The sequence below is a fragment of the Pseudopipra pipra genome, chromosome 8 (assembly GCF_036250125.1).
Source record: "Pseudopipra pipra isolate bDixPip1 chromosome 8, bDixPip1.hap1, whole genome shotgun sequence".
In the NCBI taxonomy this organism is placed as follows: Eukaryota; Metazoa; Chordata; class Aves; order Passeriformes; family Pipridae; genus Pseudopipra; species Pseudopipra pipra.
In genome coordinates this window covers 7,823,061-7,845,494 of record NC_087556.1, presented here as the reverse complement: position 1 = coordinate 7,845,494, position 22,434 = coordinate 7,823,061, and the positions used below count along the sequence as shown (strand labels likewise).

At 36.9% G+C, this 22,434-nt stretch overlaps 1 protein-coding gene across 9 annotated transcripts in view; it reads right to left on the bottom strand.

The window, feature by feature from the left end:
* Positions 1-22,434, bottom strand: part of CCSER2 (coiled-coil serine rich protein 2) — a 65,979-nt gene that overhangs the window by 11,422 nt on the left and 32,123 nt on the right. For 5 of the 9 annotated variants that reach the window (XR_010432241.1, XM_064662432.1, XM_064662434.1 and 2 more), the window contains 5 exons: positions 20,820-20,982; positions 20,007-20,202; positions 13,162-13,245; positions 11,577-11,663; positions 10,182-10,280 (listed from right to left, as the gene is read on the bottom strand). Coding sequence is in view for 8 of the 9 variants with exons in the window: in XM_064662432.1 (XP_064518502.1) it covers positions 10,182-10,280; positions 11,577-11,663; positions 13,162-13,245; positions 20,007-20,202; positions 20,820-20,982 (629 nt within the window). In the remaining variant the exon portion in view is untranslated. Of the gene's footprint in view, positions 1-2,029; positions 2,115-10,181; positions 10,281-11,576; positions 11,664-13,161; positions 13,246-20,006; positions 20,203-20,819; positions 20,983-22,434 lie in introns of all 9 variants that reach the window. The other 4 variants (XM_064662435.1, XM_064662439.1, XM_064662436.1 and 1 more) reach the window with 1 other exon arrangement.

Below are 22,434 nucleotides of genomic sequence, written 5' to 3'. Positions count from 1 at the left end.
TTCACATTCCCATCACCTTCTCTGTATTACTGCAAAAGAACACTGCCAGTGTCAGTGTTTAAGGCTGTGATACCCAGCTCACCACTCGCCTGGAAACCCCACAGCTGGCATTTCTTACCAGCTCGAAAACCTGCAACCTAAAACCACCGAAACAAGTGGGAAAGAAGGATACTAGTGAGAATCCCAGTAATGTTCTACTATATAGAACTCTTCACACAGTGATAAATCATTGATTTCACAAGAATGTTGTTAAAAACGTCCAAGAAACCTCATAATTTACACTGTATTTTTATTCCCAGTATTTATCTTTTGATTAAACCTAAGACTTAATGAAAAAAAGCTATGAACACTCTACTAAAGGAAACTTATTTTCCTAAACAATATGCTAATTACAGTTTGGATTAATTAATCAAGGGCCCACTTTCACCTACTTTATTTTCTTTACTAGTAATTCATAGAACTGAATATATAAGATGTATACTAAAAAAAATCCAACCTGCTTTAGTAATAAAAATTTGCTGTGGAATACTGAATAAGAAGCCACTGTCGTTGGTTGAGGAATGAGGCTGGGGCTCAGGGTAAGAGATCAGCAAAAAGTTTTCTCCTTCAGTGAAGCCCCTGTGAATGATGTGACACCAGAGGCTCCCACCGGGCAGCTCAGACACCATCCTCTGGTCTGACTCTCCAACCACTAAGCCCCAAAACCATAACATGTAGATGCTCTTCAGGTCTAAAACTATCTCTTTAAACTCAGTCTCTGCTGATAGGACAGCAAATCAGCCAGGTTGTGCCACTGCTGGCCCTCCGCTCAGCAACAGGTGAGAGGATCATTAGTTTTAGGGGTTTTACGCTCTTTACACACACAGAGTCCCACATCAGACACCACAGGAAAATGAAGCACACCCCTCATTGCACAGAGAAAAGCCCATGAAATAGACTGTGCATTCCTGATGAGTTGTTTAAATGACATTGTCACAGAAATGCCAAGAGAGTATTTGAAACACGATTTACAAAACATAAGATTTTTTTTTCTTGTAATCGAATTAACTAAGGATTATTGCAATCTGAAATACATGTAAGCTTTGTTTTCCAAGGTGCAGCTTACTCTTCAGATCTCCACTGGCCCTGGAAATCTTACCTTGTTTCCATAATTTTACTTTTTCCTTTATTTCTTGTCCAAATACACTCTTGGGCTTTGCTAGGCAAACACTGTAATTCTCAAATTACAGTACATTCAAAAAATATAACTTTAGCATTATGAAGTAGTTATATTTCTTCAGACACTTATCTGTTTATAATGCAATACCAAAGCACAAAATAAGACTTACCATTTCTCTATGTCTACGTAAGCATACAGTTTTAAAATCAGCAATTGTCTTTTGTTTTGCAGATCCAAGCCAAGAGAACAAATGCATCTTTACATCAGCCCACATTGTAGCTAGCACATAAGGAATGTTAATAAATCATGCAAGTTGTGCAACAGCCACTTCAATGTATTAAAAGCCTTTTTACAACAAATACCAAGAGAGGAATAAAAAAAAAAAATTAGTTTGAGTGAAGCCATTCTGAAAAGTTAAGAAAACTTCTTGTGAGAGACAATGACACTTTCTCACCGATATTTTTACATACAGCCACAAGGTATTTACGTAAATACATCCACAAATGCAGGCGTGCAGACGGATGAGCAAACAGAACACACACAAACAGGAGAGTGTATTACGGCCATGGAAAACAGGGAAAATGCAGCAAGCAAGATTTTTATGTTAAGACAAGACCGGAAACAAGGGCCTACTCGGGTTTGCCTGAAAAACTGCTGAGGTCTATCAGCATTTAATAACTGTTATAAAGCTATAAGTTGGAGCTGCTTTACGCTGGCTGAAGGATTGAAGCATGTTGGTTAGCCACAGACTATCGTGTGTGCCTGGAAATCTGCCTGAGAGAGGAGGATACTACGAGATGAACAGTGCGTGCAAAGGGGAAGCTTCTACTGGAACACGGTGAGGGAGATGAGTGAGAGGTACAGACTCACTCTGTCTGCGGTGCGGTGGAACAGTCCGAGGGATGCCCTGGAATGAGCCCTGCCAGGGAGAGAAGGAGGGAGCAGAATACCCACCCTGTGCAGAAAGAGAGAGGGGGAGAAGTATAATAAAAAAAGAGAACAGGGAAAAAAAAACAAGACACCAAAAAGCCACACCATTTTTTTTATTTTTCCCCACAGAAAGGTATCATTATATTTCCCAGTTGTTCAGCTTTGTAAAAGCAAATGCTGCATGTTACTGAAGCCCAGAGGAAAAATGACATCATGATGTCTTAAACTAGTCATAAATCTTACAAGAACCCCTCCATTTTTATTCAATACATAGGCACATATTTCTGTCAAAGATGGTTTTATGGGAAGAGTATAGAAGCTGAGTTTTTCATGTTAAAAATACATGATAAAAATGTATTTATACAGCTTTCAAAAATATTTTAGAAATGCCTCACCAAGCAGTACCTTGCTTAGTTCTAATCTACTGGAAAACCAATCCGCTTTAGTTTACAACAAAAAAAATTCTAATACATAGAAACAAATTTTCTAGCAAATCCTGGTGCTTTAGAGTCCACTCCTATTTTGACATTATTATTGAATGTGGAAGAGGAGAGGTGACATAAAACTGTTCTCCTTGCACTTTGCTCTTGGAGCTTTAGTCCATTAAAGGATCAGAGAACTGTGCACATCTGTGGCATTCAGGGCTTGCCTGTCAGATGTCTTGGATCACCACAAGTGTGACACACTGTGGTTGCTGCACTCTCAAAACAAGAAAAAGTCATTTTATGTAGAGTATCCTTTTCTCCATACCCTTACCTTTGAAAAATCTACCAAAGCTGCAACTTCACTCTTAAATAACCATCTTGATTTCCCATTTCAGCAGGACAGACTTTACAACTCCTTTACTGTTTGAGCAGCTGAAAACTCTTTTTATAAGTTCTGGAATACTGGTACTGACAGTGACAACTGCCATTGTCTCCTGGCCAACAGCAACCAGTTGTGGCTACTGTTTCAGCCAGGTGGCTTAAGATACTCGAATGAACACCTGTATAAAAGGAAACAGGAAGCCACTTTGCCCCTTCTCTCCAGTTTCTCTGCTGCATATCAGCTGCAGATCATACTGCCAGGGCTGCACAAACAATAAAGTATTTTCTCTCCATGCTTCTTTTAAAATAATGTTAAAGATCACATTACTTCCATAAATAAATATTCTGCTTTTATTTATCTTAGCGAACTTTAAACATGTCCCTGATCTTCCAGTTCTCCTAATCTAGTTAGGTATAATCCACCACTATTCCAAGCTTGAGCACTGCTAAGATGTAACTTCACACATTCATTGAATCAAGTTTTAGAATCAGCTAGCCAGAACACTTAATCTAAAACAGGAAATAAAGGAAAAAAACTGACAAGATTGCTTTATTCTTCTTCAGAACCTGAGAAAAACCAATTATTGGAGCAAAATCTAAGGGAAAAAAATGAAACAAGTTCTTCAATTTGATTACCTCTAGATGGAAATATTGATTACCTAATGTCTTCTTCCAGTCCTCCATCAGTGGAGGACAACACAGTTTTTAACATCACAGTATTTAGACTGCTGAAACAGTACTAGTTTCAGTCAATCAATATGACAAAATATTATAACGTGTTGCATCAGCTGAATAGGTATTAAATATAGAAATATTCCCGGGAACAAGATTAATCAATCAGCGATTGATGAGAAAATGATCAAAAGCTTTGGATTTTCACAGCACCATACCAAAGAACACTATATTTTGCAGGCTTGTTCACATTTCATCCTAAATTCTGTCAGGACAGTAGAACAAAAAATTCTTTCCATTCTCAAAAGATAACTGAATCTCCACATTTTTTATCATCAAGAACAAGTCTGGTTTTGCACAGACTTATCTGAGTTGGCAATGGGCTTTTTTCAGATTTCTTTGAAATTTTTAACACACTAAGAAGGGAGGTGAAAATTTTATATCCTTTCCCTTCCACTCTCTGAAAAGAGAGATTAAGACAAGCACAAGCCAGCTGAGCTACATAACAGTTATGATACTGTTGTAAAAGCAATGAAATATTTACATGTCTTGAAACATTCAGGAAATTTTTAAACATCCATATTAGCACTTCAAAGCACAGCACTAAGTACAGTCTTCTCAATAATTCTTCATGGTATTTTATCATCACTCTGACTGAAGAAGTAAATGAAGAAAGCACAAGTAACTTCCTTGAGTCTTTTGCCTGCTAAGCTGAACTGCTCTCCAGGCATGGTGCAATCCCCTTCTCCCAAATACTGCAGTTGACACTGCTCCATATAGGCAAATGTCAAATAAATGCCACTTTTTTTTTTTGTGAAACAAACAAAAACTCAACAAAAAAACCCACCAAAAAAAACCCCAAAAAACAACCTAACAAGTACTGTTCAATTGTACATCAAATAAGGTAATTAAAATCAACATCAATTGAACCAAGTAAGAACCAGGAAATACAGCACTGAGAATTTATTGAGTGTTATGGCCTACACTGATTTTACAAATTATAATGGATGCACTGATCCCATTGATACAGCACATTAAGAGTACTATCTGCAAATAAGCCTGGTTTACGAAAAGATTACTTTCCCTTAATAGTATTTATTGCACAAAACTCCAGCAAATTTATCAAGGTTTATCCTTTAAACAACAATTCACATTCATCTCCTTATATTAGTCAAATGTTTACTGAGGTTCCCAAGAAATCCAAAGAAGAGGAAAAAAGAAACAGACTAATAAACACCTATCCTCAGACAATGGTGCACCTTGAAAATACACAGATTTTGAATTTTTGAATTTTGAACTTACCTCAGCTTCTATTAAAAAAAAAAAAAACACAAACCCCACATGTGATGGGATTCCTCTGGGTTCTGAAGAAACTCCTTCCACTTACACTTTAATGATAGACAGTAGTCAGAACAGTTCCTCCCCTCAGCTGCTATGTGCATCCAGCTACTTAACTTAAATCCCATTCCTCTCATTTCCCAGATACTGGAATTGTGAAACAGCAAAAGTATCCCCAAAGGGAAGCGAATCACAATGTAAAAAAACCCAGGAGACTCAGGAGTTGAAAAATAAGAGCAGCTGAAATAAAGCAGCCTCCAAACCAGCAAAAATGATGAATGTTCTTCAGAGATCCGGATGAAATGTACTATTGCTGCCAAATGCTTTAGGAAGTTCTGACTCCAACTGCACTGGGAAAACCTGTTGGCTGTCGTTTGTTTTTTTAAATGCTACTAGGAAGACTTTAAGGCCAGAGTTTTCCATTGCTATGAACAAACCTCAACCTTAGAACAAGCAATCACATGAACAAAAGCAATTGTTCCTAGCAGAAAAGGAAAAGAGAAATATTTCTAAGCTAGTGCTGCACAGTAATTTTAGCCCAACAGACAAATATTCCAGCTCTTTTCCCAGGGATACCCCAACATTTTTTTGCTGCAGAAACACAAAGATCCATTTTTGTCCATACAACTGGAGCCTTTGAGAACTTTGAAGAAGAGATGATTTTGGCTGCATCTCACCTAGCACTGCCAGCTGTCTCACACAAACTCAGAGTTCCACATCATGAACAAACCTAGAGTGACACACTTCAGTGTCAGTGCAGACAAAATGGTTTTGCAGCAGACTCCTCTTGCTAGCCTAGCACCCAGAAAGATTATAAATTAGCAGTTGACATGCAGTAGTCTTTTTGAATGTATTCAGATAAAAAAAAAAACCAAAAACCCCCCAACAAGAATTGCTTGCGGAGGGTTCAAGGGACCTCTCTTCTGTGGATGTGCCTCCCTGTCATGCACAGTCACAGCACAAGACACAGGTGCACAACATGACCACCTGGTTGAGCTATGGCTCCATCTCACCAAGAAGGTGTGTAAGAATGGACCATCAAGCAAACAGCAACCAAGGCTGGATGTGAAGATGAACACTAATATACAGGGACTAGGCTTCAAAACCTGGAAGTTTAAATTCATAGTTGGGGAGTTGACACATACAGGAGGTTTAAGGCTAAGATGGAAGGAGGTAATAAGACCTAAAAGACAAAAGTACACAAAGACAGCCAAGGTATTACAAAGGTTCATCAAAACAATTGACAGGAAAGGCTTTAGAATTATGAAGTGTAACAAATTTCAAATGGAAGGCAGAGAATCTCTCAAGGCAAAAGGAGAAAAAAGATGTAGATAAGAACAAGAACATGCATGTTCCCATGAACACTGACAGGTTCTGTTGTCATTTCATCAGAGACAAGAATGACCTTGTACCCACATTTGGGAAGCAAAGGTTATTCTCATCACTGTGAGCTGCTCTGATACCAGGGGGAAATACTTTTACTGTACACACTGTACAGGGAATGGAAAAGCAGACATGAACTAGGAGTTGTGTTATGCTAAGGAACTGGACCCCAGGGGTCAGAATCCTTTGTATCTTCAACCAGATTCAGGGCTTTGTAATTTGCTTGCTTGTCTTTTATTTCTCAGCATCTGCAAACAGTCTTTTCAGTTCAAGAAACGAAATCACTTATCAACAAAAACTTGACATCTAACCCCTTTACTCTCAAAGTAAATACCAGTATTTAGTACTACAGAAACAGTGCTGCAAAGCCTGCAAGACAATTGTGGCAATGGATGCTCACTTTTTCTTCCTTGCAAGCTGTCCATGAACATTAATTTCTTCAGGTATTTTTTATCTTCTTCCAGGTTTCAGTTATTTTCTTCCATGATAATTAAATGATAGACATAAACTAATTGCAATGAATTCTGTATAAGAGATCTGTAAGAAATCCTTTTAGGAATGTCATGGTCTCTTCTGTCAGTGAATACTTGTAAAAGCCTTTATCCAGAGCATAGTTAATCAAAACTAATACATAGTTAGAATTTACCTAAGTTTTGAGCATCCTTTCAGGACACTGCTTACAAGAAATGCCATGTCACAGACACAGCAACGGGGCAACAGGTAGCTACCAATTAATTTGTAAGGTGCCCAATTTCCAACACATTGTTTTTCAGCCACTAGGTTTTACTACATGAGCACTAAGTTCCAAAAATTAATCTAAAGTTATGTAGCTTCCATTTATGTGCATATTTAAATTTAAATACTAAAAAAAACTCTAAAAGTACTTTAAAAAGCTCTGGTCCCTAAAGAGAAAACCACGAGACAAAATTGAGCATCACATCAGAACAGGTCATTTTCTAGAAATGTCTAGTAACAAAGAAACAGATACAAACATGACTTTTAAAAAAGAGTATGTTTAATGATATTCACTTGCCTGTTTACTGGCAGAACCATGAAGTGAGCAGAAAAATTAGTTATTTCAAATGGCCAGTTGAATAGCAACAAATTGCTGCAACTCATATGGTCTTAAATTTCTAACTGAAGTCTTATAACAGCTGATTTCCACTCTCACTGTTTCCTAGTTTATTCTAGCATCTATTCTTTATGAAATAATATTCAGTAAGCATTTAAAGTATTCCTTGAAATGTTAAACTACTGTGATCCCAGACTGCTATTTACACTTCAGGAATAAGCACATTGTATCAGTTCTGATTTGTAGAGAATATATTGAATACAAGGAATTTATAAACTGCCACATTAATCTTGAAAGTTTTGATAACTGAGCTGAAGTAACTCCTTGATATCCACAATCATTTAAAGTGACTGGCAGGTCAGTACTAATAGGAAAAAATAAAATAGTTAAATATTCACCAACACTGAAAACTATTACTAAACTTAAAGAAGCAAAAAGCTTATATGCCTCAAATGAGCTATTCTCTCATTGCCAAGACTTTAATTACAATTCAGTTTAAAAAAAAAAAAGTAGTCTCTATAAAAACTTCATAATTTCATAAACATTAAGAATGTTTCATGATTTATACCACATTTAGGACCAATAATCCTTATACTCCTAAGACCACTAAAATAAGCTGAACAGGAATGCTAATAAAGCAAAACAATTTCTTTAAGAGCGTTTTTGGGTTGGTTTTTTTTTACTAGTGAGAATACATTTTACTCAGGTGTCTCCTTGGTTCTATTTATTGTATTCTTACCTCAAGAAAGTAAGAGCTGATTGTGTCTCCTTTCCACTACAAGAGACATTTTCTGATGTTGGGTTCTAGATCAAAACTGGTTCCATACATTTATACTTCTATTAAGCCATGCAAGGAAACATCCAAATGCATGTTAGTAGAGGAAGCATTAACCCAGACAGTTGACGTCTGGTCATCAGAACCAAAACTTGGCTACAACAAACTATGGTCCTCCTTGAAGAAATCCCACATTAAGGAGCTCCCACCAGTTTCTGTTGGCTTATAGAAACCCTGTGACTTACAAACATGCCAGTGAAGACATTGAAAAAAACCCCCAAAACACACCCAACACATTCTGCCCAAAACTTCACAGGTATCACTCACAAATAAAAGCTCCTGAGAAGCAGTGTATTTTGAAATTTGTCAATACTTCATGAATTTTCCTACGTTCTTTATCAACTTCATGAGAAATTCTGCACGTAGATAAAAATACTGAGATGTTTGGAATCTGCATCTAATGATCATAGGCCCACAACTACATATGTGTATCATTACATATATCCACACACACAACCATAAACACAGTAGTTTTTATTTTTTTAAAGATACTGCCCCTTAACCCAAACTTCCTCCTGACAAAAAAATGTGTCTTTTTGAACAAAACTACTAAATAGCTCAAAAGAAATATATCGACCAACCTGACCAAAACAGACACTTCTGCTGAGTGATTCCTTCTGCTTGAGACAGCAACTCAAATTCCACATCTTCTCCAGTATTTTTGTCTTATCAATTAATACCACAAGATGCTCAAACTAAAACTTGTGTAGTCAGCAACTAACATTCTATGATTACTAATCTGTTTCTGAATTAATGTGAAAAATGAGATAGAAAAACAGGAACATGAAAACAACAGCCACTATAACAGTATCAGTGCACAAAAACATGACATGAACATCACACACATGTAATTAAATCATAGGAAAAAGAAACAATGCAAGAGCTCAAAAGCTCCAAAGTAAAAGAAATAAATGGGGTAAACAAAGACATGACATGTACATTCTGGAGCAGAGGTGTCAAAGCAAACCAAAAGCTACTTAAGGTTATGATTTTTTTACATTGAGTTCTTATCAGACAGGAGGAGGTTGGAAAGCTTGCATAAAGCTGTTTGCCAGCACATGCTGAACATAAAGTGTGGTGGTATTTCTACCCTAGTCCTATAAATTTAAAAGAGTAATTTTAGAAGGATAGCAGAGGTGATTTGCCTTCACCACAATCTTAAATCAGGTACTTCAACACAGGGTAAAAACTAAGAAACAAAAAAATCAAACCCATTTTTAGCCTTTTAATAAAACCCCTTGGGTTTTCTAGCTAGAGCAGTAGCTTCAAGATCCAAATGCTATTTGCTGGTGACTGACAAAGACCTTATTTTGGATTCAAAGGTAATTTCCTATTATTACATAATATCAAATATGTTGTCTCTCCCCATCTTAAGTGTTCTATTAGTGTTTCATGAAGAATATAAGTTTTATATAATGGAAGCAAATGTGAACCATGCAACAACATATGGGAATGAAGATGTCTTTTGTCAAAGTGATTTTCACCCAATAATCTTTTTAATGAGTCAAATTATTAAAATTAATTATCAAAATAATAAGAAGAAATATTAAAAATATTAACTTTTGCTTTCACATCTATGCACTGAAACTTAGTTGCTTTTCTGCAATAAATATGAGAATGTCAACAATGAAAATCTGATCAGGAAAAACCCCAAAGATATAGCTATGACTTTAAAGTCAGGATATAAGAAAATACTTTAAGTATGACTAGATACACAGCTTGGACTGACTGTAACTTAAATAGCACAAAGGGTGATTATTTAAAGAGACAACTTCTAAAATTTAATTACTTAATTTAAAAGAAATGTTTGCAACAAATAAAAGGGCTGCAAAAGAATGCAAGTGATGCACTGCAGGAAGGATACTACTCCCACATACAGCACAGAATCTCTTAAAGAAGGCCAATTTGTGTGGCAGCAAAAGTACTAGAAGTGGAGAACGAACTGCAGGTGGTGGTGACCGGGAAGGAAGGGCACAGAGTACTCACAGAACTCCTCCTCCACGAGGTTTGTGTGAATTTATCAGCGTGCGTGCGCGATGCCCCTGCAGGTTTTTGACTGTCCTTCTGGCAGTTACATCTAGTGGCCTTCATCACCCCCAAAGAGAGAAAAAAGAAACAAGAATCAGTTAGAGGTTAACCAACTAAGCCTCTTGAAAAGTACAGTCAAGGCCCAGCATTCAAACATCATGCATTAAGTGACTGTAGAGCACAATATGATTAAACTGTAGAAATACTCTTTAAAGTGCTGCACAACTGCTGCATTTCCCAAAGTGTATTTACAAGTAATCCAGAACAAATGTTGACTTTTGGAAAAAGTGATCTGGAATTCTGTTGTTTAAACAGCAGAGAAGAAAGCCCAATCTTAACCTTTCATTTTTGTTTCAGGGGGAATGATGAAAACGAGACAGGGAGAAGAAGAGCACAGGTCAGCTCCACTGCACATATGTACAAAAGCACATGCTAGACATTTCATTATTTATCACACAAAACACTGCCTCCAACTATGATAAATATGGTGTGAACCTGTTGGCATCTCATCTACCCTATCTGTAAGATCTTGCTGCGGTTTGAAATGGCTTGAACACATGGGGCTATTTTACAAGAATTGTCACAGCAGGTGAATTTACCAGAATCAAAAGCAGAGATACACATTGCAAAATCCAAACTCAGAACAACAGCAAAGAGGTAAAAGGCACACGTGACTTTTGCTTGAGGTGTCTTCCTGAACCTTTTATTACAAAAGTGTCCCCGTAACTTGTCCTTATTTGGCCAATTTAATCTGACTATTCAACATGCTTTTTATTGCTTTTTCAAAAAAAAAAAAAAAAAAATCAAGTTTGAATACTAACTTGCTCAGCTTTAAATTCTATGGTGTAATTCTCTATTAAACCAACAGACAGCAGAGGAATGGAGAGGGATAAAAAAACTACCAACAAAAGTTTCAAGAATGGTAAGCCCAATACTTGTTAATTTTTAAAACACTTTAAACATAGCCTTATCTTTGCCCATTGATAGTTTTTAGCAGCTTCTAGAACTTTATGTTCAAAACAGTTTTGGAAATTAAATACTTTCAACAGTGGTATAAATATCCTTGCTTAGTGCCACACATACAAATCATGACTAGTCTACAGAATTAAAGATTTCAGGAGCACAACTGCAAACACACTGGGACATGTAGAATCAGTCTGCTGTAACTGAACAAGAGGTTCTCAACCCAAGAGCCAAGTGGGTTCAAGTAGAACCCAAACCTTCCTTTGTTATAATGAAAGTGCAGGAAAAAAAATTAGCTGTCTAGCTGCCTTAAAGCCTTCACCAGAATTGCCTAGTTCCACTCTGCAGTGCACTCTTGGGATTTTGCTAAACTTTTAGCATTATACTTACAAGCTGATGCTCTAATTGGCTGATTGTTTCATCCTTTTTCTTCAGTTCATCTTTGAGCTGCCTGATCTCATTCAGCAGATCATCCATCTGCAACAGAACAGTGAGCACTATGAGGTTTTCTCTAAGGACTACATAGCCTAAATCCACACCCCTACAGGACATACTACATCAGATGTGCATGGAGGACTGGCAGTAACAGCACATGCTTTCCTCCTCCCATTCCCATGGAGAGATGGGCTGTAGGCAGACAGACTACAGAGTGAAGAGGCTTGACTGGAAGTCTCTTTAAGAGGCCATTATAATGAAGACATTATAATTATGCAAAGTTCAGAGACTAAAAAAAATGGTAAATATGCAAGAATGAATTTTTTAAAAACTCATTTTTCATCACATGATAGTTTGCATATATTTTATAACCAGCCCATTACAGCTAGGCCATAAATTAAGGGGAATACTTCCATTTAGCAGCATGCATTTACTATTCCAGTTTCACTAAAGATGTTAATAGTTATTGCTTCAGGATGACACCTGATTTGTTGTGCAATTTTTCAAACCATATGCTAGTATCAATTAAAGAAGTGACAATTCAAAATGTCAGTTAAATCTCACAGGTTTTTGTTAAGTTAAAAAGCAGTGGTTTTTTCTCCAAGACTAAAATTCTAAGATTTTGAGGGAGGTGACTGTAGAACTACATATCATACAACAACTAAATGCTATCAATGTAGAAACCAGGGTTCCTAAAGGATGATGCATATGGATCCACAGCTTTAACAAACCTCTAATGCCCTGAAACCAGGATCTGGACAGATGAGCCCTAAACAGGAATTAGATTTTAAGTGTTCTTCCTCTTCAAGAAGTATTTATAACTTCATTATACCTTCAGTAAATACTATTCCCCTCCCATAAGTAGAGAATTAGTATCTTTCTCTACTAATTTTACAATAAGAGGCCATGCTATAAAACCTTACCACCACAGAAAGCACAACATTACAAGTCTGTGACCATAAAAGATGATCCTGTCTGGAATATCCATTGTGATTTCTTCCACCTTTAATATCCATTGTAAAACAATAACCTCGCAACTCCCTTTGTGGGGTTCACATTGTTTTTTAGTTACATCTGCCATACCTGCATCATCTTGGGGAAAACTTAACTTACATGAAAGATATTTTAAACTAAAGCCAACAGTAAAAAGTAGTGAAACAGAGCAAGTAATTGAATAAGTATGGTATGATTACACTTCAGAGCAAAAACTGTCTTTTCAAATTCTAGTACTTAGCAAGCAGGTAAAAGTTTTTTGGAAAAAGTTACTCTACAGCTCTTAATTCCCACACGACTGCAACAAGTTATTTTAATTATTTAATCTGTGCTACCATTTGTAAGTTTGTATTTTCAAAGGTCAAATAAACCCTTCTATTTTAACAAAACTGAAAAAAGGAAGTGTATAAACATTCATTAGGTTTGCATTTAAACAGAAGAAAGAAGCAACAAGCAGTACTTCAGAGTGACACACACTTTTGGTGTGTTTTTTAAATACAAACGAGTTTGTATTTCTAATTCTGTGGAGTCAGTCAGTGCCAATTACCTTAAAAGTGGACTCAGGTTCTTGTGGTTCTGGACTCGATGGAACTGAGAGGTTGATGTCCTGGAGCGACACATTGTCATCATTCTACCAGAGAACAAAACAAGAACACAAGCTTGAACTACTTGCTGAAACAGCTCCATTGCAAACTTGCTTTCAAGGATGGAGACACATCAGATCTCTGCAAAACCTGTTACAATGCCTGACCTCCCTTACCCCTAATTTCCCCTTTTCTTCCCTGATAGGAAAGCCTTCCTTGTGCATATGTACAGTGCCCAAATAAGGGCCATGAACAGTCTTCCCCTCCTCACAGATCTGTAGGAATAGCTGCAGCTCTGTCACACACTCGAAGTAAAGCCACAGATGGTCACAATTACTACAATTGGGAAGGAGTAATCATGTGAATGGAAAAAACCCACAAAACAAGACCAGCCATGTCAGGCAAAAGTACCTTGCATGGCTTTTAAAAGCTCTATACCTCTGGTATACTTTTTATTGCCATTAAAAAGCATGTAAGTGGAGCAATAAAACATTCCACAACAGCAGATTAAGGCCTAATTACAAAGAAGGTTAGTATGTCACATAGTCTCTGGTGATTTAAATCAGCCCTATACTATACCTGACTCATTCACTGGCAAAGCAGGAACTAAGTTCATTTGCATCAATTCCCTTACTGCTGCCTTAATTATCTCAATACACATGTAAAGAACACAGGGCAACTGAAAAAAAACCAGCTCTAACACTGTCAATGGAAACTCAAGCCTCCCATTTGAACACATTTGGATTAATCTATGAAACTTGGCTTGAGGTACATAGCCTGAAATACGTAAACTGATGGAGGATTAACATTGCAGACTTCCACACTTAATGAGCTATGTAGGGATAGTCTTCAGTTAGAGATTATTTTAATTTTATATAAATTTATATACGTATATATATATGTATGTGTGTGTGTGTATATATATATATTCACATGCAATGTTTAATCCAAGAATATAACATACTCCTTTAAGAAACAATCAAGTAATTGAGCAGTGACTGATCGTTTCACAGTTCTTTCCCTGTTGCTCGTTACAGAAACTTATTTCAACCACTACCTTCTAGAGTGATTTTCAACTCCATCACATGCACTGGAAAGTTTTTGCTGGACTTAAGTCAACAGAACACACTTCAGCTTTTGGCTAGTTTTGGGGGGTCCCGATGTGGTTACCCTGAGGTAACCACACACCTCAAGACATGTCTTCAAGAGGCTTATAAAATTACAGCAAACCTGAAGTCAGAAACCATTAGAAAATACTCAAGCAAGACTTAAAAAACCATCCTAAATTTACTAATACCTGCATAAAGGGAGCAGGTGGTTGTGGTGCAGAAAAATCCATACACACATTCTCTTCACTTTTGGAATACTCCAAGACTAAAAGCTTGCTCTGAGAAAACCTTTATGCTAACCTTTGAAGACAAGTATGAAATGATGTAATTTCCCCCCAACAACAACATTTTAGTATTTATCAGCATAGTGCCTACACAACAAATCCAGAGAAATGTCTAAAGTTTTTCAGTCATGGCTATCAGAGTAATTTGGTTTAATGCTGAATATTACTTAAGCTTCATACTCCTTTGCAAAAGTTATCTGCTGAGAAAATAATTACCATCTCAATCTTCTACAAAGCAATTGATCTTACTGTTTTAAGACAAACTCAGTGAGAGTTACAGATACAATTTAAGTGTACACATAGGCAAATTATGTAACAATTATTTCTTCCCCACTGTCAGGCACTGTGTTTCTCTGGACAAATAATTTTCTACACGTCAAACATTTTTACAAACCTGCTCCCAAATGTTACAGTCTAACTGAAGCTCTTGATTACAGTCTCAAGTCTTCATCTGTCATTTTTAATCCATCTCAAGAAACATGAGCTAATATTCATTGGAATAACTCTTCACCATGGCTGTCACAGGGACACTGCAACTCATCCAAAGACAGTCACAAATTGAACCTGTACCTGTGAGTGGCTGTACTTACCATGCTCTCATGCCAATATTTTACAAGTGTGAAATCTTCAGTATCAATGACACACCTGTGCTTGCTTCACCTTACAAATTTCCAAAGAACTCATTTATTGCTTTTTTGTAAACTGAACATTAAACATTGATTTTTCCTTAGTGACAGATTACTATTTATGAAGAAGAGTATCAGATACAAGTATTTAGTAAAGAACAGACTAAAAAATCCTCACTACCTTTCCAACCTGCTGTGCTTATTATTCCCACCAGCAGTTTACCTCCTATGGATTGTGGGGCTTTGAGCACTGCAGTTTTTCTGAGCAGTTCAGCAGCTCAAAAATGCCACATTTGCTTGTATTTTCTTCTATCCTCTCAACAGCTACATGTTCTCATTTTATGTTGTTTCTTTCAAAAATTAAAGATTAACACCAAAAATCAAGCTCTGTGACTCAAAACACCATAACAGTCCTGGGAACATATTTGAACATCATAAACATACACCTCTATACAGCATACAGCTGTTCTCACTGCCTGTCCTCTCCAGCTTCCCTTTTCCCCTTGCTTTCTTTGGGTCATATTACTTGCAGGCTTTAGTTAAAAGCACATGTAAAATAACGAAAAACTACAGAACTTCTAAAAGAATAAAAGAAACAAGATAAATGGTATCCTCTCTCAGAAGAAATCTCCCATATTGCCTGAGAGGAAGATATAAAGCTTAAAGCTGAAAGACAAAAGTTGTTATCATTACACTAACATATTTTAAGTTCTTCTGTTGCAAAAATCAACCCATTTGCACTTTCAGCAATTATCTTGTGGTTCCCTAACAGCATATGTTGCCTTTTAATACACAGGATTTTAAAATACACTACTAAGACTATACAGATAATTTCATCTTGAGAATTCTTTCAACATTAGACTATCTATATACTTATTACACTATCTATAGTGTAATAGGAAGTTGAAAAATGCTGAAAAATGCTGCTGAAGTTTACTGAGGTTATTAAATTTTTATCAAGGTCTAGCTTTCAATTCTCAATGCAAAGATTCCTTCAGTATGAATTACTCATTTGAACAGTGAAGATGTGTTAAGTGTCCATCAAGCAGAGGGTGCTATTCACCTGCTGACTTCTTGGCCCTTCAAGTGTAGTTCCATTCAGGTATCACTACAAACCACTGCCATGTAGTTTCCATTGCCCACTGTGGAATGCTGTTATTGTGACAGTCCAAAAGTTAACCAGCTGCTGAAACCTACAGTTTTTCAGTTGGATTTTGCTACTGTTTGTTGATTTCTTTCGGTTCTGTTTCTTTCAAGCACAGTTAAGTCACTGAGGTGAACTACTCTGTGGCTAAGAAAAAATAATAATAATTGTAGGGGTAATTTATACAACTTAATACATGACACAAAAAGTCTTTGCATTTCATAAACCTGTTTCTTCCTTATCATCAGGCTTCTTATAAACAAAGATAAATCTCTCTTACAGATCTTGCCAGATGCAAAAAGAAAAGAACACAATGAATATGTATTTCAAAGGTACACAAGTGACTCACTAATCTAAATGTACTGATGCATTTAACAATTTTGCACTCCATGGTTCACCTTTTCATTCACACCTCTTCATACAAATGTGCTGCTCATATCTGATAAGTTACAATGAAGATCTGTGGTTGAAAAATAGAATGTCATTTCCATTCATGAAAGGTAAGATGAAAAGAAACATTTTTTTATAAAACATGCTTCTCACATTAAAAAGGGCTTCACAGATCTCACAGTTCTGTGAACCGCTTCGTTTCAGTCCTCCCTAAAACAGCAGTCAGGGCTGATCTGAGATAACACAGGGTGCTTGCAAGGCATTGCTGCCAGTCTTGAAGGAAGTTATTACAGAGGATGGTTGATCCTTGCCTAGATCAAAGGCTCCAGGGCATTAGAAAAAGAACATCCTTACTTAAAATTGTATTTACACATTAGCTCTGTAGCCTCAACCCAGAGCAGCAAGTTTATGAAATTAATTGAGGAGGAGGAAGAAACTTTTAAGATCAGAAGAAAACTTATTTACTATTAAGCATGCAGATGAAGTACCTTAGTCCATGTTTAAGAGGCATTAACATTTACATGTCAATTATTACCAGAATTAGACTTCCAAAGCATTTTCTTTCTTACAACACAAAGGTAGCACTCCAGTTAAGGATTAAAGAGAGAACATTTACCTGTAGTACATCTCCCTGTAAATAATTACAACTGCACTTAGTGTAAGAAGAATCTACATTTTTCACTCCATATAAGTAGCATAACATTACTGTGAAGTCAGAGAAGGTTTTACTACTGTGAAAATTTTTAAAAACTCTGCATGAGAGAGAGTCCTATTCCTGATTTCACTGTTTGAAGATACGGGGATTTGGCAGCACGTGAGGAGTAAGCAGACAGCACGTGTACTGCTGGCATTGTTATCCTGGCCACATGGAGTTCAGAAAAGGCTGTATTACTCAAATACCTATTTATTTTTCCAAGCAGAACCTGGAATGCAACACCAAGCCCATGCTGCTGGTAATACTCAAGGTAATTTACATACAGTTATGTGAGCTACAGTCACAGCAATGAATCCAGTACAGCACATTAAGTCTCCCCAGGACTCTGCTAGGTACACATTCATTACATGCTGTGCTCTACAGTAAGTCACACTACAGATGATTAGATAATTGTATAAAACTGAATTTAATTACTAACTCTTCCTATTTCACTATAACTGTTCCTGTGAGACCTCATGCCTAAGTCCTGACTACAGCTCTATTTCTACCTATTCAAACTAAATATTATTGCTGAATGTCATAACTGGAGAAAGGCAAGACATACACTTAAATGTATAATGCTGGTGAAGCTAATAGAAGAACTTCTGCTTCCTTATTAGAGCCAGAGTTTGAAAGCAGTCGACTTTGTACCTTGCTTTTTTATATTTTGCAAGAAGAGATCTGTCATATGACCCAGGTTGAGATCAAGTCCTAGTTCAGAGTTCAGAATGCTGAAGTTCAACTAATTGTTTTCAAAAATGTATTTCTGTTCTTTAGAAGAAGTTAAAAAAGTTGCAATATTTTTACTCACTCCTGTTAGCATGGAGTTTGATGTTTACAGTAAGAATTTAACACTTTACGCAATGAAAAGATATTTCATACAAGTTTTGCCCTAATTGTTTAGTAAATGAAGGTAGTAAAGGTCTAAAGTTTTCCACTCTGCAGCAGGCTAATTTACCTTTACATTACTATTCATATTGTTTGATTTAAAGACTGGATAATACACAGGGGAGTAGAATAAACATTCACAAGTCCAGTGATGGGGTTTGGAAGCAGTGAGTCAAAATAGGGTTAGGTTAGGTCAGGAAAATAGAAGTATGAGTGACAAAGTTTGAAGGGAAGAGTGATACCTGTTATTACTAATAACTCACTGCTAAAGGGACAGAGGGGGAGAAGATCAAGCTTTTGACACGAGAAGGAGGAAATTTTGAAAAATGTACTTATTAGGAGTAACTGTTTCATTTTGTGCATTTAAGTTCTTTCAAAAAGCTTTATCTCAGCTTTTGAAGGCAAGGTTTTGTTCTACAACCTCTTTGGAAAGTCTGGCTATTATAAACTAGATCAAGATTTTAAATATGACATTCTGCAGGGCCACACACTATTTGGCTATAATGTGCATGCCTTTACACAATGAACTACACACACACAGAGATCTTCTCTCAAGTTGCCTAATTGTCCTTGCGTTAAAGGCATTAAAAGCTCTGGATAAAAAGTCCCCTGCTGTCTCTGTATTAACTGCATGCTTGGGGCTGTTGGGGACAAAGTTTATGCAGTCCACCAACACTGGCTTCTAAGAACACACCTTCCCACTCTGACAATACATTATTTTTGTTACAATTGTTTTCCCACTGACAGAAGCAGAAATACATAGAAATACATCTCAGTTACCACAGGATGCAAATGCTCCCATTTCTAAAAGGCACAGTCACACCTTTGAATTAGCCTCAAGGTTGATTTGCTTTTTGTTTTGCTATGTTTTGTTTTAGTGTCTTACTTTTAAGGTACAAACTTCTTTTCATTACATTATCCTATTAGAAAAGAAGAGCAATAAATCTACTCTTAAAAGAGAACATCATACAAATACTTCCCAGTGCTAATCCGTATATGCCTCCAAAGAAGGTCTCATGGACTGCTCATTATTTTCATGTAAACAAAGGAATTTTTGTAGTTGAAATGTCATACTTCTGCTGAGTCATTTAGCAGTTTACTCCCACAACTTGCTACATTTTGAGGTGAAATGAAAAAGCTCCTTAAAAGCTTATGACAATTCATAAAATAGGAAGGTTAAATTTGAACACTTCCAATAGAGATGACCCAGTAGGATTTGCTAAGCTTCTTGTCAAAACACACAGAAAGGATGAAAAGAATGAGCAAAACAAAGCCTTAAGAAAAAACTCTTAGCATTGACTTGCTAAATGCAAGTTTGATCAATGGGATTAATTTTAATATTTTTTAATTTTTTCTTAACTCCCAGCTTTTTTGGATCTTACTGAATAAAAGCTGGTCTTCACATCCACGGATATTCTTTTTTAATTTGACATTTCCTCAGGGAAGTAAGATAACAGTATTTAATACTTTTTGCAGTCAGTATAGCACTCAAGAAGCAGAAAAAGTACTACCTGAAATAGCAATAAAAAGGCCCACTTTCTTGAACACTGTAATTCAACGTATAAACGAAATGCCAATAGCCTAATAAGGCCAAAAAAGAAAAACAAACATAAGCCCACCTAGGCTCACTCTCCAACGTACTTTACTGCTTTTCTTCCATTTAAGCAGCTCACCTGGTGCAGTAACCTCTTGAGCTTCAAGAGCTGAGTTTTGACAGCTGTGCAGTCCTGGACCATGTGCCGCAGGGTCATTTCATCCAGCATCACAGTATTCTCCGGTAAACCCCCCAGCTGGCGGGGAGCCTGGTACAAATTGGGTGCTCCGTAGCTTTCCAAGTGACCAACAGGAGATTCCCGGTAGTTTGATCCCCTGAAAAAGAATTCAAGACTTAAAAACAACAGCAGTGACAAACTGGAGTTAGAAAGCATTTAGTAAAAAAAGGAGGGCGTTATGTAACGTGGGCTATACTTACACGCTGTGGCAGAAAATAAATACATCAGAACATGTCAATGCCATTTCACTTAAATGCAGAGCTTTCCTTCCTACTTGTGGAGGCCTCTTGCAGACTAACAACTACAGTGCCCTCAAATCAGCTTGGTCATCAGGATTTCTACAAACTGTCATTCAATCCTATTAGGACTATAGGATTACGTTGAATTTACCAACAAATTAAAAAGTAACAAACTGTCCAAACTTACAACATGCAAGTAGTAAGACATTGTAATGGTTTTCCATGGAACACATAAGGTATTTTAGTCAAGCTTTTATAGTATCACATCAACACAAGTAACAAGTATTTGGAATAAAAACAGAAGCATAAGTTTTGTAAAGAAATTGTTACAACCCTCAGTGATGCTCCCACTCAGACATACAACTATTCAGAAAATGTCATGGTACTCAGTATTGCTTGAGACCCTTCAATGCCAAAAGGAATTTCTCATTAGTGTTTGTTGCATTGTTTGGGAGAATAAAGACAAGTGCTTTACCTGTTCAAATCATTTTTACCATGGATATAATGATCAGTATGGCCGAGATGATAGTGATCCTGTGCATTCCATCGCTGCTGTGGTGCTCTTTTCCAGAATCCTTCCTGGTGCTGTCTAGCATTTCTGTCTTGTCTATCATAACGACTCATATTTTCACATTCCTCTACAGAGAGCATAGAGTTAAAAAAAAAATTATAAAATTCGTTCCCAGGACCTTGCAAATAAAATATTTTCTATGTGCTAGTAACAAATGCAGTGTAAAATCTGGTTGGTTTGTTTGTTTAACTGATACAAAACTGTGTATTTTAGAAGTGTCAAGCAGACTTATATAACAATGTCACATTTTTACCAACATATAAACTTGTTCCAAGAATAAGAGTAACCTGTAGGAGAAACTACAGAATCCAGCCTTAATAGTATTTCCAGTTCAAGTAGAAAATCATTAGGAGGAGGCAGAGCTATTGGGAAGAAAAGAAATCCAGAAGTAACTGCTTCCTGTCTTTCTTAAGGACCGTATTGTCAAGCCTTTAAATAGTTCTAACGACCCACAAACACAGCAAGACAACACTGTAAAAAGAGAAGAGTACTGCACTCCAAAAGAGACCAGTTTCATTACTTAGAATACAGATATTGCTCACCCTATTCATGCTTGTTTTTCAGTTTCAGAGGCACTTAATCTTTATTTACCTGGAGAACCAGCATGATTTAAAACAAGGAAACCACATAATCTCTTCAAAATACTAACTTCTACAAAGCCCCACAGATTCCACAAACTTCTTAAGGGAACAAATGCTAAATTTGGCAACAGCCTGCAAACAACTAGAGAGAAAGCCAAAACAGCAAAACCGGGCAGTCAGACAGGGCAAAAGCAGTCAGGAATTGCTATTTTGCCACCACACTTTCTCCTTCACTTACCCAAGGAGTTTTTCCTCACATTGGCAGTCCTTTGCTGGGAGAAACTCCACACAGGAGAACATTGTTTACTCGGCTGCCTACTCAGACAAGTTGCGCACCAGCCGCTCACAACCAGGCCTTCCTTCCTGCTCAGCTCCCAGCCTGCGTGTGCTTGGGAAGGGAGCCCAGCCTTACCCTGTGATTTAAAACTGCCGTCCTCGCTCCCTGCATACTTGTTGAGCTAGAACTGTTTCTATAAATAGTGGCCAAGCGGCATCCCAGACTCCAAAGTGAAACTAGGAGAGTTTCTGAGGACCTGGAAAGCCTTAACAGGCTGACGTCAGTGAGGTCACACAGAATCGTGGAAAAAGTGTTGGCAAAAAGGGGTTTACACATCATTATAACAAAAACTCAGAGCTGCATAGTTTTTATCACATAGCTCAATAACCAAAAAATTACATAAGAAAATAAACTTATTCAACTTAAGTAACAGAAGGTTTATTTTCCTTTAGCAATATCCTTCTACAGGTCACAACACATGAAAATTAACAGCAAAATAAGCCCTCCTTAAGTTTATAAGTAACCTGTGGAAAATTAAATTGAGATACTGAGTAAAGACACATGGATATTAACCAAGAAGTTTTGCTTTTTCAGGTGGTCAGGTTCACATAAGGGAAAGCCTGGAAGTGGCTTTGGAATTCTGCTTTTCAGACCCTCTTTG